The 15,898-nt window shown below is 42.0% G+C and overlaps 1 protein-coding gene across 1 annotated transcript in view; it reads right to left on the bottom strand.

Moving 5' to 3' along the window:
• Nucleotides 1-419: 419 nt before the first annotated feature.
• Nucleotides 420-15,898, bottom strand: part of LOC142194059 (EF-hand calcium-binding domain-containing protein 4B-like) — a 51,997-nt gene continuing 36,518 nt past the window's right edge. The window contains exons 11-16 of the mRNA XM_075263086.1: nt 12,058-12,587; nt 9,280-9,361; nt 6,333-6,447; nt 3,577-3,678; nt 2,341-2,417; nt 420-510 (exon numbers count right to left, since the gene is read on the bottom strand). Coding sequence (XP_075119187.1) covers nt 420-510; nt 2,341-2,417; nt 3,577-3,678; nt 6,333-6,447; nt 9,280-9,361; nt 12,058-12,587 — 997 coding nt within the window. The remainder of the gene's footprint in view (nt 511-2,340; nt 2,418-3,576; nt 3,679-6,332; nt 6,448-9,279; nt 9,362-12,057; nt 12,588-15,898) is intronic.

Below are 15,898 nucleotides of genomic sequence, written 5' to 3'. Positions count from 1 at the left end.
GTCTCTCTCTGGTCAAAACCCACCTGCCGCGACCATCACGATCACTGCTTTCCCCTCCTATGTCGGCTCAAGTGAATGAGCCGACACAGGAGGGTGCTGCCGCTAGGCGGAAGCCGTGGTCCAGCGCGCCGCGGTTTCCGCCTGAAGATAGGACATGTCGCTGCTTTTCTCCGCTAGCGGTCTGCATAGACCACCATTGTAAAGGGGCGGATTTTGAAGCGAAATCCACTGTCAAAATCCACCCCTTTGTTCACGTGTGAACGAGCCCTTAGTTATAAGAGGGGAGGGGGATCATAAAAAGGAGAGGGCTCAGTGCAACGCTGAATTTAAAATTCTACCTTCACGTAATGAAAATCCAAGCTGTATCTCATTTCTCATAAAATATCCCTACACTTTTTATTACAGGCAAGCACGCAGATTTACATGCAACAACTTATTTTCTTCAGATTTGGAGATCTTTGTAAAGTTATCACATTATTTTTCATATTGTCCTCTTGCTTCTTTAGAGACCTGGTGAAGGAGACACATTTCAATAAAAAAATGCTTTTTTACATATTTTTTTATCCATAACAATTACAGTAATCTGCCATTCATAACAATTATAAAGAAAATGGTAAAATCCACTTCCCACCTTGTAAAATGGCCACAAGCCATCACATCCAGACAGGGAATGGAGAAGTGGCTGTGTATCCCCAACAGTACTCACTTTAGGCTAAGACCCCATGTAGCAATGTGGGAAAAAATGCGGCAGAAACACCTTAGGCCAGGTCCCACATGGTATACACCACAGAGTTTTACAGTAACTGCAAAGTGGATGGAATTCTGTCTATTCCCAACCACACATTGCAGAAAAATATCCACAGCAGACATGCTGCAATTTCCAAAACCATTGTGTTTTTGTAAATCATGGTATGTCAATTATACCTATGGAAATGCTGGAGGTTACCATATAGGTATAACTGAAGCAGAAGGTCCGAGAAAACCTCTCTGGAAATGTTGCAGGAAAAACCTCAATGCCTTTCCACCGCCGCTTTTTGGCTGCGGCTTGCAAAGTGGGACCTTAGTCTTAATGTGGGTTACAAAACTATAAACAAACACTTGTTGGCAAAACTCTTATAGGCCACAATAGAGAGATCCACATAGTTGTGGCCACCCCTCCATTCATCCTTTGTCAGAATGAAGCGACTGTATTTTGAGGTGAGAAGAGGTTAGGGAGACCCTTTTTTGTGGGTCCCAGATATTTATGGCATATCCTGTATGCAAAAATGTCTAGGATGGTAATCCTGTTTAATAAAATGAGATATAACTATTAACTATTTGCATGTCATAGCATGAATTCACAGGGACCCTGTGGCTTTGCCATGTAAATAAGGCCTTAGGATGAAAACACACATTAGCTTTTCTTTGGCTGAAATGGCTGATTTTGAGCAAACCCAACGATAAGGTATGCTAATGCTAGATACTTTCAACCAGTTTTCACCCAAAAATATCCCTGTTCGGCATGATTGAGTTTTGGCTGATCATCTGCCAACTTGCATAGACTCACTGCACATTGTTTTGTTTTTTTACAACTAGGTTTAGTTGTTAATGTTTTTTGTGGAATTGTTTATATACATGATGTCCGTCTGAAATCTAATGCTTGGTCCACATCTGCATTCGGTATTCTGTTCGGGGAGTTCGCATAGGGATCCCCCGAACAGAGTACCAAACGCTGTGCAGTAAAAGCACACGGACCCCATAGACTATAATGGGGTCTGTGTGCTTGCCGCGTGCTGCCCACACAAATCATGCGGCAGGAAAGTAGAGTGTGAACTACTTACCTGTCTGCATGATCTCTGCGGAGATCTGGCAGTAAGCACACAGAACCCATTATAGTCTATGTGATCCGTGTGCTTTCACTGGCGTACCGCTTGCAGTTGCATTCAGTATTCCGTTCGGGGGGGGGGGGGGGTCCTCATGCAGACTTCCCCGGACGGAATACGAACACTGAAGTGAACGAGGCCTGAGGCTGAAAAGCAAATGCATATCTAATACTTTTCAAAGTTGAGGGTTTGCTACTAGTGCATCAGATCTATGCAACCAACTTGGACATGTGCTATTAACAGAATTTCAGCAATGTTTTTGAAAAACTTATTAGGTTATTATATGCATTAGAAAAGTCATTGCTCTGTTACGTCATGGACCTGCCAAGTGATGAATGAGAAAGTAGCCTGATGGAAGGGATCTACTGGATCATTTTTCCAGAAAAAATATGTTAGAAATATGACAGAATCTGTGATGGAGGCTTCAAACAGAGCTTCTGGCGCAGATACTTATGTATGTATGTGTAAATGATCTCACCTGACTACTTGTATTAGTGATTCAGTGACGTTTGTTCCTGATGCCACACTACATTCTGCGAACAGTAGCTTATATTCCTGGAAATAAAGACATAATTTTTACGCTGGAATACATGTAAGAGTAAACACATTATTAGCACTTGCAGGTCTCTTTATGGCAGTAGTGTAATTTTCAAGCAAAGTGAAGACATCCACTTGCTAAATTATTATGTAAGTAATATAGACATCTAGACCCATTTCACAGCTTTGAACAAAATCATATCTCCCAACTGTCCCGGATTCTGCGGGACATTCCCAAATTCCGGGTTGTGTCCCGCTGTCCCAGTCGGAGGGAGGTATGTCCCAGTTTCAACTCATCTGTGTCCGGAGGTTTGTGCGACAGAGCCTCAGTGTTCTCCTTTGTAGCACAGTGTATTCCTGTAAAACTGATGCAGCAAGAAATTGCTGTAGGCCTTCCGTTGCTTTCAACTTTTGCATTGCAAAGGTTGAAAATTGTGGGCAAGACCTGCATCTATAATTGATATGTTTTGGGTTTAAAACTGTACTTTTAGTTGCCCAAACACACAATATAATGGCATCTATTGCCTCATGCACAGTATAATAACCCCCTTTTGCCCCCATACACAGTATAATGACCGACCCACTTTTGCCCCCATACTGCCTAATGGCCCCCTTTTGAAACCATGCACATTTTAAGGGCTCCTTTTTCAGTCTGTTTTGCCCTCACACAGTGTATTGGCTCTCATCTCCGGGCAGGGCACAGGGGAATGAGCAGCACTACAGATTTCAGCACTAGTTATCACTCATAACTCCCTGGACTCCCCACCACCATGGCAGTTTGGGGAGTTATAAGCAGTAAGTAATTCTGAAATCCATAGCACACTCTCTTAGCTGTTAGAAAGACAATGAGTGCTTCCATTAGTTCTGAGGGAAGCGCTCAATGTGGACAATTGGTGCCCCTCCCATCTCCCCCATCCTGACAGCTCTGGGCCTTCCCCTAGGTAGATTTTTGCTCACAATGTCAAGGTCTAAAGCACATGTGGAGTTATTCTGTGCATCAATATGCTGTGATATTTGTCTACAAATGTCCATTGCAATATTTTATCATGATTGACTGATAGAACTGCACTGTAGGTGTTATGTGTATCATGAATAGAAAATACACCTAAAGAGAGAGGTAGAAGCAATAGTCACAGCGGTGAAGAGGAGTAGTCATAGTTATAGAATCTACCCTTACCTGAGCCAACTTCTGTCCGTCATGAAATGTCACCTGTCTTTCAGCTTCACAGTCTATTTTATTACCAACAAGAAGAATGACGATATCATCCATGACTTTTTCCTATGAGAGAAGATTGTAGAACATGTCTGTGTTTAGTGACACAACGGCCCGTATGATTTGTATAGTAAAATGTCTTAAAATGTGCAACTGATGCTGGATAATAAATCGGCATATCTTTATACTGTCTAGTCTAGTTTATACCACCTACCTGTTAGCTTAGTTTCTGTCACAGATTTTGCACACGTGGTTTTTACTATTAATGGCCATTGATCCAATATTAGATCTTTGGTGGTACTGGATGTCGGACCCCTGCAATTCTAATACTAATACTGATGGCTTAACCTAAGGTCATCAATACTAAAAACCAGAAACCCCATAAGGATGACCCAAAACTCATTCTTTTTGGCAAAACTGAATGATAAAAGTGTCTGATGGGTTAAACCTTTGGGAGAAAGTGGCATGTAAGTATTATTGACCATATAGCACTACTGACATGATGATCCATGAGAACCTCCTTAACCATGCCTCCCAACTTTCAAAGGAAAGAAAGAGGCACAGCACATGCATTTAGCTCCACCTACTTCTATGTTGACCCCCACACAATATAATGCTCCTACAGTCACCCATTATATGCATTATAATGTTCTTCTCCAATTACCCCACAGTATGATGTCCCTCTCCTGGTGCCCCAGTTTAAACTAGGGGAAACTAGGGGGGGGGGACATTAAACCATAGGGGTAGTTGAATGGGGACATTAAACTTGGGGCTACTGGAGGGAGAAATTAAACTGGAGGAAACTAAAGGCAGACATGTCTTCCTCCAGCTACCCCCACGGTTTAATGTCCCCCTCCAGTTGCTTCCAGTTTAATGTCATGTTCTATCTGCTCTCTTTCATCTGTCCTCAGTTTAATGCCCCCTCCATCTTCCCCCAGTTTAATGTCCCCCTTCATCTGCCCCCAGTTTAATGTCCCTCCCTCCATCTGCCCAAAATTTAGTTTCAACTTTTCATCTGCCCCCAGTTTAATGTCCCTCCCTCTATCTGCCCCAAATTTAGTTTCAACTTTACATCTGCACCAGTTTAATGTCCCCTTTTCATTTGCCTCCAATTTAATGTCTACTTTTCATTTCCCCCAGTTTACTGTCCCCTTTTCACTTGCCCCCAGTTTAATGTCACCTTTTCATTTGCCCCCACTTTAATGTCCCCTTTTCATTTGCCCCAGTTTAATGTCCCCTTTTCATTTGCCCCCAGTTTAATGTCACCTTTTCATTTGCCCCCACTTTAATGTCCCCTTTTCATTTGCCCCAGTTTAATGTCCCCTTTTCAACTGCCCCCAGTTTAATGTCCTTCCCTCCATCTGCCCCAGTTTAGTGTTAACTTTACATTTGCCCCCAGTTTAATGTACCCTTTTCATCTGCCCCCAGTTTACTGTTCCCCCTCCATTTGCCCCCACAGTTTAACATAATAAGACACTAATACATACCACTCCTGGCTCCTCTGCTGCTCTGTCTGAGGTCATCACATCGTGCCTACAGCTCCCAGGGCCAGTGCATATAGGAGCACAGTGATGAAGCAGAGGCTGTCCATGGGCAGCTCCTGCTTTATCGCTGTACTCAATTTATCTGCATCCTCTCTGGATGCAGATGACTTGAATGCAGGACATACCTCCCACCGACCGGGACCGCGGGACAGGACCCACCTTACTATGGTTTCAATAAGTACTTTACCTGCACATTGCATCTTTTAAGCTATCTTAGGCTGAGGCCCCACATTGCGGAGAGGCAGCTTTTTTATGTTGCAGATTTTGCTGCATTTTTTGAGCCAAAGCCAAGAATGTCCACCAAATGAATGGGAAATATATAGGATGTTATTATATTTCTACCTTCGGCTCAATCCACTCCTGGCTTTGGCTCAAAAAACCTCAGCAAAATCTGCAACAAAAAAAGAAGCTTTTCTGCAACATGTGACCTCAGCCTTAGGCTGCTTGCACAAGACTGTGTGCAACCAGCCTGCCGTGAATTAAAAGCATGGGCGACACATGGGATACACCCGGATATCCCCCATGTGTCGCATGGGCCGTGCTTCCGCTGCCCCTTTCATTAAGTGAATAGGAGCCACGGAAGCAAGGACTGCAAAATAGGATGGGAATAGGACCTGTTCTATATTTTGCAAATGGGCCCGTGAAATTCACAGTTGTGTGTACAAGCCTATAGAAAAGAATGGGTCAGTGTATGCAACCGGCCTTAAACACTTGTTTGACCATCAGCTGCTCCTCCCACGTCCACCATAAACATATACACTTGGCTCAACTGCTCAAGTATGAATGTATATGGAAATCGGGGGAGAGGGGAATACGTGACTGTCAGACCTCACTGGCAGCGGCTTATATCAGGTGGGAACAAAGGATTTGTTATGTTGAAATTAAGGAGTTGCAAATGATGTAGTTTGCCAATCCTCACAAAATTAGTTTTGTCACTTGTCATGTAAAGTGTATGGCATCACATTAGGACAGGTATCTAAAATATTAATTCAGTGCGGCTATTCTAGATAAGGAGTGTCATAATGCAATCAAAATTAGTAACGGAGATTATTTTCATATTTTTTTAACAAATTTATTAATGGCTAAATAGTTTTAAATCTCTTACATGTATCTTCCATGTTCTTTGAATATATTTTAAATTGATATATAGAATTTTATAGTGCTTTATATCCTTACCCGAATGCAGTTCAACCAGCGGCGCACAGCAGTGAAAGTTTCCCTAGAAGTTACGTCATACATGATCACCATACCATCTGCCTTTCTGAAAAACTGTTCTGTGATGCTATAAAACCTGAAATATAAAAAATAAATCAATAAAAACAAGTTTGAGCATTTCCCATATTCAGTTTCTACCATCCAAATGCATAATATTCTGTACACATACTGATATATACATATGTACCGAAGAACTCTCACCATGTACCATTATTTTGATGAGTATACATGCCTTCAATGCATGAGTGGACAATAATGTATTGGACACCTTGGAAATTTTAATATTGAGAGCACATTAATAATAATAATAAATAGTCTTTGAAGAGTTAACAGGTCTAGTGTGTCTGTCTGTTAAGGGCTCACTCCAGGGTCACCTGAGCAAACAAATCCAAAATATACTAGCAATCCTGGGACTTGTCTAGTGCAAGGTTTGCACCCCAAAAAGGCCAACACCAGACTGTCACTACTGATAATCCACCCTAAAATACTCCTTACAGACAAGTGTAGTGAAGTTGAGTGGTCAGTATGGACACAGCAGGGCTTATAATAAAAAATGTATAACAATCTCTTGTTTTGCCATGGATTTTTGTCGGTACCCAGTTGACATGAATGACAATATAAGCAATAAAGAGGACCTTTCATCAGATTGGGCACAGGCAGTTCCATATACTGCTGGAAAGCTGACAGTGCGCTGAATTCAGCACACTGTCGGCTTTCCCAATCTGTGCCCCAGGTAAAGCGCTATCGGTCCCGGTACCGTAGCGCTATACAGTCAGAAGGGCGTTTCTGACACTTAGCCAGGGACGCCCTTCTGCCCAGCAGTGCCTATCACGCTGTAGTGTGAGACTGGGGAGGAACGCCCCCTCCCTCTGCTCACAGTGCTCAACCATATGAAACCTTGTGACTGCCTTTTAAAAAAAAATGACCCTTACATGATGAATTTTCACTGTGTGAGTGTAGCTTTATTAACATGACTGTGCTTTTTTTGACAGCTCTAACATCTTTGAAAAATGGTCATACACCTGCATCCCTTTTGCATCCGTGCTGTTTTTCTGTTTCCGATGGACTTGCGTGATCCATTTTTAAAGAGATGTTTTTTGGATCTTTTTGGATCCAACCCATTCATCCATTTTTTTAGATGATAAAACCTCGTAAGACAAAAGAGTCAGACTTTAGCTATAAAAAAAGGGCAACTTTTTGCAGTTTTATGCTGCACTTCCCAAAATGTGAGCAGGGCTAAAGGAGGGAAGTTGGCGCTCCCTTGCCCAGCAACGGTACTATAGTTCATGCCAGAAACTGGTGTAAATTATATCTCAAAACTGGCATACATCTGACTTTCTGGTGCACGGCGGGCTGGGTTTGCACCTAATTTATTTGTTTGTTTGTTATTTGTTAATAAATTAGTCACTTCTCATTCCAGAATGGAGTACATCAAGACTGGAGAAGGAAACACCAATCTTTATAGCTTCCCAATATCAAATTATTTTTTAATGCTGCCAGAGCCAGGAGTGGATATAAAAGGAAATAGATATTTCTGTCTCTCCTTTATACTTTTCCTTATTCTTTTTTTATCCACTTGTGACATTGGCTCAAAACCGCACCAGGAAACACCACAGAAAAAAATATGTAGGATTCCAACCTAAAGACTGCACAGGGTGTGAAAATAGTGATAATGGATTTTAAAAATCCACAGTATTAAGATTTGAACACTAGGGGGCTCAGTTTGGCAACAATAATGGAAAATAGATCTCCAGAAGGTAAACCGAACACAAGAACTATAACATTAAATGAAGTGAGTAAAAAAGCAAAATATATATATAGAAAAGAGATAGATTTATAATAGCTTTATATAATATGAAAAAATAGGAAATAACAAAGATAATAAAATAAAATATATAACAGATATCTTAAACCCTCATGGCTTGTTGGGTGCCCAACCATGATTGGCAGGGGTATAAATGGTGCAGCAGTAATAGTCGTCTCTCTGGCACGTAATATAGACCACAATTCCAAGTAAATGTAAAAAATTATATTAGAGCCCCATTGTAGATTTTTCATTGGGGCGCAAACTGTTCACGTTACACCTCTAAGGGTAGATCCAACACAGTGTCATGGCTTTCATGCTTACTGGGAGGTTCTAGTGAGGAGTCAATCACTTTTGACAGTAATAACAGCACAGCATGAACCGCTAATCCGACCATGAAAACTATTGACAGATTCCTAACTTGCACATATATTATTAATATTTAAAGTGATTCTATCATTAGTACCACGTTGGAATAGCCTTAGGAAAGGCTATTCGTCCCCTACCTTTATAATTCTGCTCCGCGCCGCCGTTTCGTTGATATTTTGGTATGCAAATGATTCTCCAGACAGCAAAGGGGTTTTTCTTCTACATTATTTCCCGGCCGAGCCTGCGCATGCTCAATTGGCTTTGCCATCGCGCTTTGGGTAGAGCCGAGTGTGCATGTCTGTTTGGCCATTGTACTGTGGCACAGTACGCTTGTGTACGTGACCTCAGTAAAATTGCCAAACAGACACGCGCACTCGGCTCTACCCAAAGCCCGATGGCAGAGCTGACAGAGCATACACAGGATTTTGATCCCAAACACAGGCTCGGCCGGGAGATGACATCAAGTACAAGGCGGCAGAAAGGCGCAGCTGAAGAAGATGGAGGCGTTGTTGGAGAGTCTTCAAGCAGCAAAGGGGATGCCTCCTGTGCTGTCTGGAGACTCATTTGCATACTGGAATAAAACTGAATATTAATGGAATGGTGGTGTGGAGCAGAATTATAAGGGTAGGGGATGAACAGACTTTATAAGGCTATTCTGATGTGGTATTACCTCAATAAGGGGATTCTAATGATAGAGTCCCTTTTACAGGCCTGAATATCTAAATGTTTCTTTACCTCTCCTGTCCTGCAGTGTCCCACAGCTGTAGTGCATATTGTTTGTTGTCCACAGTTATGTTTTTAATACGATAATCTATTCCTGAAAATAAGAGCATAAAGAATATTACACACTTCATAGAAGACAAATCAGGAATACAAGCCTTGTAAATGTTCCACAACTACATCACAATAACGCTACTATTTCACCTGCTTTTCTATTAAATTACAAATAAATACAAAAAAGTATTAAAAATACAAATTTATGAATACAGTAATCGGGTAATGGATACAGATGGAGTCCACTGGAAGTTTGCTTACTTTTGTAATAGAAGACCAGACACCAGATGGAGGAGGTTCCATCTGTATCAGTCACCTTGGCTAAGGTACCATGTTGCTAAAAAGCAGATTTATTTTTTTTGCAGATTTTGCTGTGATTTTTTTGAGCCAAACCCAGATTTTTCTGCAGTGTGGGGCCTTGGCTTCAATGTCCAATTGCTCTCGAATAACAGATGAAAGCAATGGACATTAATAACAGTCACATTGTGGGGTTTTGATCCAAGTCATTCTCACATTGAACAAGAGTTTTCTTTAACATCTTTTAGTCCTCATTAACATCTTCACACATAGTTTCTAAATGCTGCTGTCTGAATGAGGCCTTCATGTGTGATTTTTTATTAGCAGCTGTGTCCATGCCCAAATGGTTATCCTGCAGTGTCGGACTGCGATGTCCAGGGAACACCAATGGAATTGTTTCTAGAGGCCCAATGCCAGGACCCCTGCAGATCAGCTGTATGCACACACTGCAGCTACAGGTAATAATGGCATGCTGTTCACCTGCCATACAATGTGCACCACTGCACTACCTAAACCCACCTATACACTGTGTATGGTAAGTGATCAGCGTGGCTTCTGGAATTGCTAACATTAACATGCCCCATACAACTATAGTACACACAACTACTGTGATTGGGCCTCAGCGGTCACTTGGGGCGTGCTGACTCCAATTACGCCAGCCCCAGCAGTGACGTCTGGGCTGCTTGACCCAGTGGAGTATCTAAGAATGGTGGGGCCCCGTGGTGAACTTTTGACATGCCCCCCCCTCCCCCCGACTAACGCTGAAGAGCTCGACCAACTGACGCCTAACGCCAACCCCCCCTCCCCGAGCGCATTTCTGCACACACTATAATATCCAATATTGGCCCCAGTACACAGTATTATGCCCCCATACTGGCCTCAGTACACAGTATTATGTCTCCTTACTGGCCCCAGTACACAGTATTATGCCAACCATACTGGCCCCAGTACATAGTATTATGTCTTCATACTGGCCCCAGTACACAGTATTATGTCCCATTGTGGACACCCATGAACAATTATTAAGCTCTGGGGTCTTTTCAGACCCCAGAGTATAATAATCGGAGACCCAGAGGGATACAAACAACAAACTACTGTTACTTACCTATCTCCCGACTCCCCTGCATTCTTCGTCGCTGCCGGCCATCTTCCAGGACGTCATGTGACCGGGGCCCTGCGCTGCGAGTCATATGACGTCACGCAAGTAGGCCGAAGCCTGCCCGGAGCCTGGACAGGTAAGTAACACAGTTTTATATGTTATCTTACCTCTCCCCGGCCTCCAATCGTTATACTCGGGGGCCTGAAAAGACCCCGAGTATAATAGTGCTTGTGGGGCCCGCACCGTCACTTACTGATCCCGGCCCCTGCCAGGATTGGTAAGTATATAGGCCCAGTAACTCCAGCCAGTAACGGCCTATTAAAAAAAAAAGAAAAAACGCAGCTGTAGCGACTGTCGCCGGGCCCCTAATGTCCCGGGCCCTGTGGCAGCTGCCTCTGCTGCTACGGCAGTAGTTACGCCACTGACTTGACCTCAGTCACAGGCTGAAAGTGCCCTGAAGAAGGGGCTGGGAGTCATCAGGGTCCCAGGAGAGGTGAATATAAGTATTTTTAATATTTAATCACCTCCCCTGAGCCTCTGATTATTATACTCTGAGACAACCCCAATGTATATTAATAGCACTACTGAAAAGGGGCTGACATAATACTGATCCCTTTCCATTAACAGTATGTATAGTGGTTGGGGAACCAGGCTTTCCCCGGTCATCATCCCAGTGCCCCAGACATCTCCAGTGGGCCCCATACCACTCCAGTCGAGGTCACATCCTTGTTACCAGACCTCCACTGCCTATTAAAAAAAAAGCAGTGCCTATCTGGTAAAACCCACTAAAGGAACACGGCCCATTGGGGAATTCACTGGTTCCCTGGTGGGCCAGTCTGACCCTGTTATCCTGGTATGTACCCTTTAACAATTAAAAAAAAAATCAAAAATTGCCCTCAGTCTGAGCCCATACACTTTGGAATTACTTTGCTTTTTTCAGATTTTGCTGCATTCTTGAGGCAAAGCCCAGGAATTAATTTAGCGGAATGGAAAAATCTAAGTATTTTCTTTATATTTTCCATTGCTTTGAAGCCACTCTTAGCTTTGGCTCAAAAACTACAGAAAAATCTGCAACAAAAACACAACTTTTCTGCAATGTGTGGCCTAAGCCTTAAAGGACTTTTTGAAAATACCATAAAAGCAATTCAGAAAGCTATGTGTACAACAATTTGGAAGTTCCTAGACTAAAATGATTAATAGCATGATGATACCATGGTCAACAATACTCAAGCTCCAACACACAAACCTCCTGGAATATACTTCCAATTACCGTTCCATTTTTGCATTGTGTCCAATATACACTGTATTGTTATATAGCCAAAACAAGCATATGGCAACTTTACCTACTGTAGCAGATGCATTTCCACTGTAGGAACCTTCATGTACTTGTTTTAGAAAGGATGTTTTTCCAACATGTGTGTTTCCAACAAACATTATTTTATAGATATGGTCTGGGACTCCGTGTAATTCTTCAAGTTGGTCTGGTATTTTTGACTGTTCTTTTACCTTCTCATGAAGATGATGTATTTGGTCAGTGGTTTTACTTACAAAATCAAAATCTTGTTGAGTCCTTTTCATCTCTGACGCTATATCTATCTTTGTTACCTCTCGGTTGGTTGTTTTACTTGTTTGTAATGAAATACTACTATGATCTTTATTGGTATAGTCATCTTGGGCAGTTGAACTTGGTGCAGAGAGATGAATATCTGCAGTGATGAAGATGTCTGTGTTCGGCATTTCTTCTATAATACTGTCTTGAAGTACTTTGGGGTGTTTAAGCAAACACTCTTGTATCGGATCTTCTTCTATAGAAATGACTCTTGCTCTTGAACTTTTAAAGTCATTGGTATACTGGGATGTTTTTTGTAGCTCACTAAAATGCAGTAATTTATAAAATAGTGTTAGGTGGAAAAAAAACTAATAAAGATATAAAATGCTATTCACGCAATATGATTTGTTATTTTTAATTTACCATACAGTATTTACAAATTTTATTAAATTAGTCAATGAAAGTTGTTGTCTGAGTATTACAGGGTATTACCCAGCTAGAGGATATGTAGTAAGTGTCCCACTGCTGGGACATTCACCAATCACAAGAACAGGGGAGTCATGTCCGCCATTTCAGTACAGTGCATTCTCTATGGGATTTACAAATAAAGCCCCAAATTGTACTTGCCCTTCCCATACAGAATTAATGGAGTGGTCACTTGAGTGGAGACTCCAGAACCCTGTTCTCTCTCCAAGTGGTAGAAGCCCTATAGAACAGACACATACCAACTATCGACAGGGTAGATGATAAGTTGGCACAGTGACAGGACCCCTTTAATTGAACTTCTGTTACGCTCCTGTCAAATTTGTCAGGGCTGGGACTGATTGAAGTAGTTACAGATATACAGGGCTAGGTTCAATTCTAAAATTCTAAAGTATTTCCGCTGCAAGTATTTTTCTGCATAGCTTACAATCTATGAGGGATCACTGATTCCCACTTCCTGTTCCCCCACTTGTTTCTATTTTGTGGTTCCTCTCCACAGGAAATGCTGCTCAAGATTCGGTCACTGACAGTGGTGATCACTGCTGTGGCCAATAACTGGTTTAGCGGTAATTTCCTGCATGTCTAAGGCTAAGGCCCCACGTTGCGGAAACGCAGCTTTGTTTGTTGCAGAATTTGTTACCGTTTTTTGAGCCAAAGCCAAGAATGGTTACAAAAGGAATGGGAAATATATAGAAAGTTCTAACACTTCTAACTTCTGCTCAATACATTTATGGCTTTGGTTCAAAAAAACTGCAACAAAAAAAGCTGCATTTCTGCAATGTGGGGCTTTAGCCTAAGGGGACCTGGAAGTGGAGATCAACAAAGCACACGTATTCTAAATGTTTAATAGGGTTAGGCTACAAAAATGATTTTTCCCCATCGGATAGCAGATAAATTGCTGATCAGTAGATCCTGTGAATGGGGATGCTTTATCCCCGTTGTGAATGTATTGGTGGACATACCCCCCCCCCCCCCCAACAAGATTGCTAGAGTCTCAGTGGTCAGATTCTCACCAATTAGCAATTTATCCCCTATCTATGGATAGTGCATAAATAATTCTGGTGGTAGAACCCATATAAATTGAAATTTCATACTGATGAACAATGCACATTATAGGTCATCAGTAGAGATAAGCAAATCAAAGCTGACGAAGTGGAATTCAATCAAAATTTCAGGAAATAACCGATTTGCATCAAATCTGGATTTCCTCACACTTCATGGTAGCGAATCATATTTTTTCATAACATGTTTGCTAAAATGTTAGGACATGGGGCAAGGAACTCTGGGGATCACCCACAATGCCATGCGTGCAGCCAATCAACAGCCAGCCCTGTGATGTCACAGCCCTTTAATCCATTCGCAACTGCCCACAGCATCGGAAGCAGGTGTTAGCTGTAACTGACAGCTAAAACCCTGCTCTGTAATCCCCAGTCAGAGCACAGCTCAGATTGTGGGTTTTAACCCCTTGGATGCCATGGTAAAACATGACTGTGGAATCCATGGGGTTCCGCCATTATACATGTCCCCCTCGGCACCTCCTGCGGCGAGATCGGGACGAGATCGATATGCATCTTCTGCAGCCTGGGGTCTGGCCAGTGAGTTCGGGCTGCTAATAGCCCCCAGTACCTGGTTGATCCTTCCTAGAAGTAAGGAAATCAGCCAATGTATCTGCATAGGCTGATTTCCTCTATAGACTGCAATACACATGTATTGCAGTCTATAGTGCTGAACCAGCAATCATTGCATAGCTGGTTCTGGTCCCCTAGTGCGACATCACTAAAAACCACAGCATACTCCCAATGCGTGTTACTGCAAGACACACCATTATACGGGCTCTCTGCAGCCAGGAAATAGTTGTTTTGTTAATGCGATTTGCCGTGAATTGATTCAGAAAATTTGATGAAGCTGCCAAATTGAATTTTTTAAAAATTCACTCATCTCTGGTCATCAGTATGTGATCTGTTCAAGCAGGCTTTTTTGGGGTACGGAAGCTGCAAGTATGTGGACAGGTATGTTTATAGTAAGCTAATGATGTGGGAACAAGTACTAAGAATATATAGAAAGGTAAACATTGAATGAACTGAACTGAATGCCCCCATTCCAAATAGAACCTACAGTGAAGTTTACCCTTAAATTTTCTTAGATCTATAAATTAATTCAATGATTTCAAATCCATTTTGAGTAGAATTAACTGAAAATATTCTATTATTATCAGAAGTCATTAAAATATATTATTTCAGTAAAATATAATTTCCTGTACAATATTATACAACATCATGAAATATAATAATACTGTATTTAATTCAATTTTCTTTGGAACCTGCAACTCACTTTGCTTTTCTTTGGGAGACAATAAATAAATACAGATCTATTGTCTAGAGAAGTAAAACAATCCCTGACAATTATGTTCCTGCTGCCGCACCCTCTAAAACTCGTCTTCAAAGCCTACAATTAATTACAATTGCTTTAAAGTAGTCTGTGCTTTGAACTAGCTGTGGTACAAGAGGGTGGGGCATATGCACTAATATGGTTGGGTTCATGGATATGTTTTTATTTTTTCACACAATTGTGAAACCATAAAATCAAAGCAGAATCAACGCCTTTACAAGATACGATGCTTCTTGGCGAAAAATAGCTTACTCAGCTCTTTTGGCTTAATTGCTTTAATGAGGTCTCAGGTATTGATGTCAGCTACTTGCACAGCAGGGTTTATGTGTAGAGATCTTGTTGGCACAATCTCTTTGAAGACTGGAGATGGCATTAAGTCCTTAAGAAAAAAGTCCTTTTCACAGAAAGTCCTCAGAGTTTTCCTCTGCTGAATTTCTGCCCCTATTATACCTATATGCAGTGGTGTAACTACCACCGTAGCAGCAGAGGAAGCTGCCACAGGGCCCGGGACAAAGGGGCCTGGTGACAGCCACTACCGCTGCGTTTTTTTGGTTTTCTTTTAATAGGCAGTTACCAGCTGGAGTTACTCCAGCTGGTAACGGGCCCTATTTACTTACCGATCCTGGCAGGGCCTGGATCGGTGAGTTACGCTACGGGCCCCACAAACACTATCATTATCACTATCACTATCATGATCGGAGGCCAGGGATAGTTAAGAAACATAAAAAACACTGTTACTTACCTCTCCACAATCCGGGCAGGCT

Source organism: Leptodactylus fuscus, chromosome 2 (genome assembly GCF_031893055.1).
Source record: "Leptodactylus fuscus isolate aLepFus1 chromosome 2, aLepFus1.hap2, whole genome shotgun sequence".
Lineage (NCBI taxonomy): Eukaryota > Metazoa > Chordata > Amphibia > Anura > Leptodactylidae > Leptodactylus > Leptodactylus fuscus.
The sequence above is the reverse complement of the archived record's forward strand: the minus strand, read 5'-3'. Positions and strand labels throughout refer to the sequence as shown.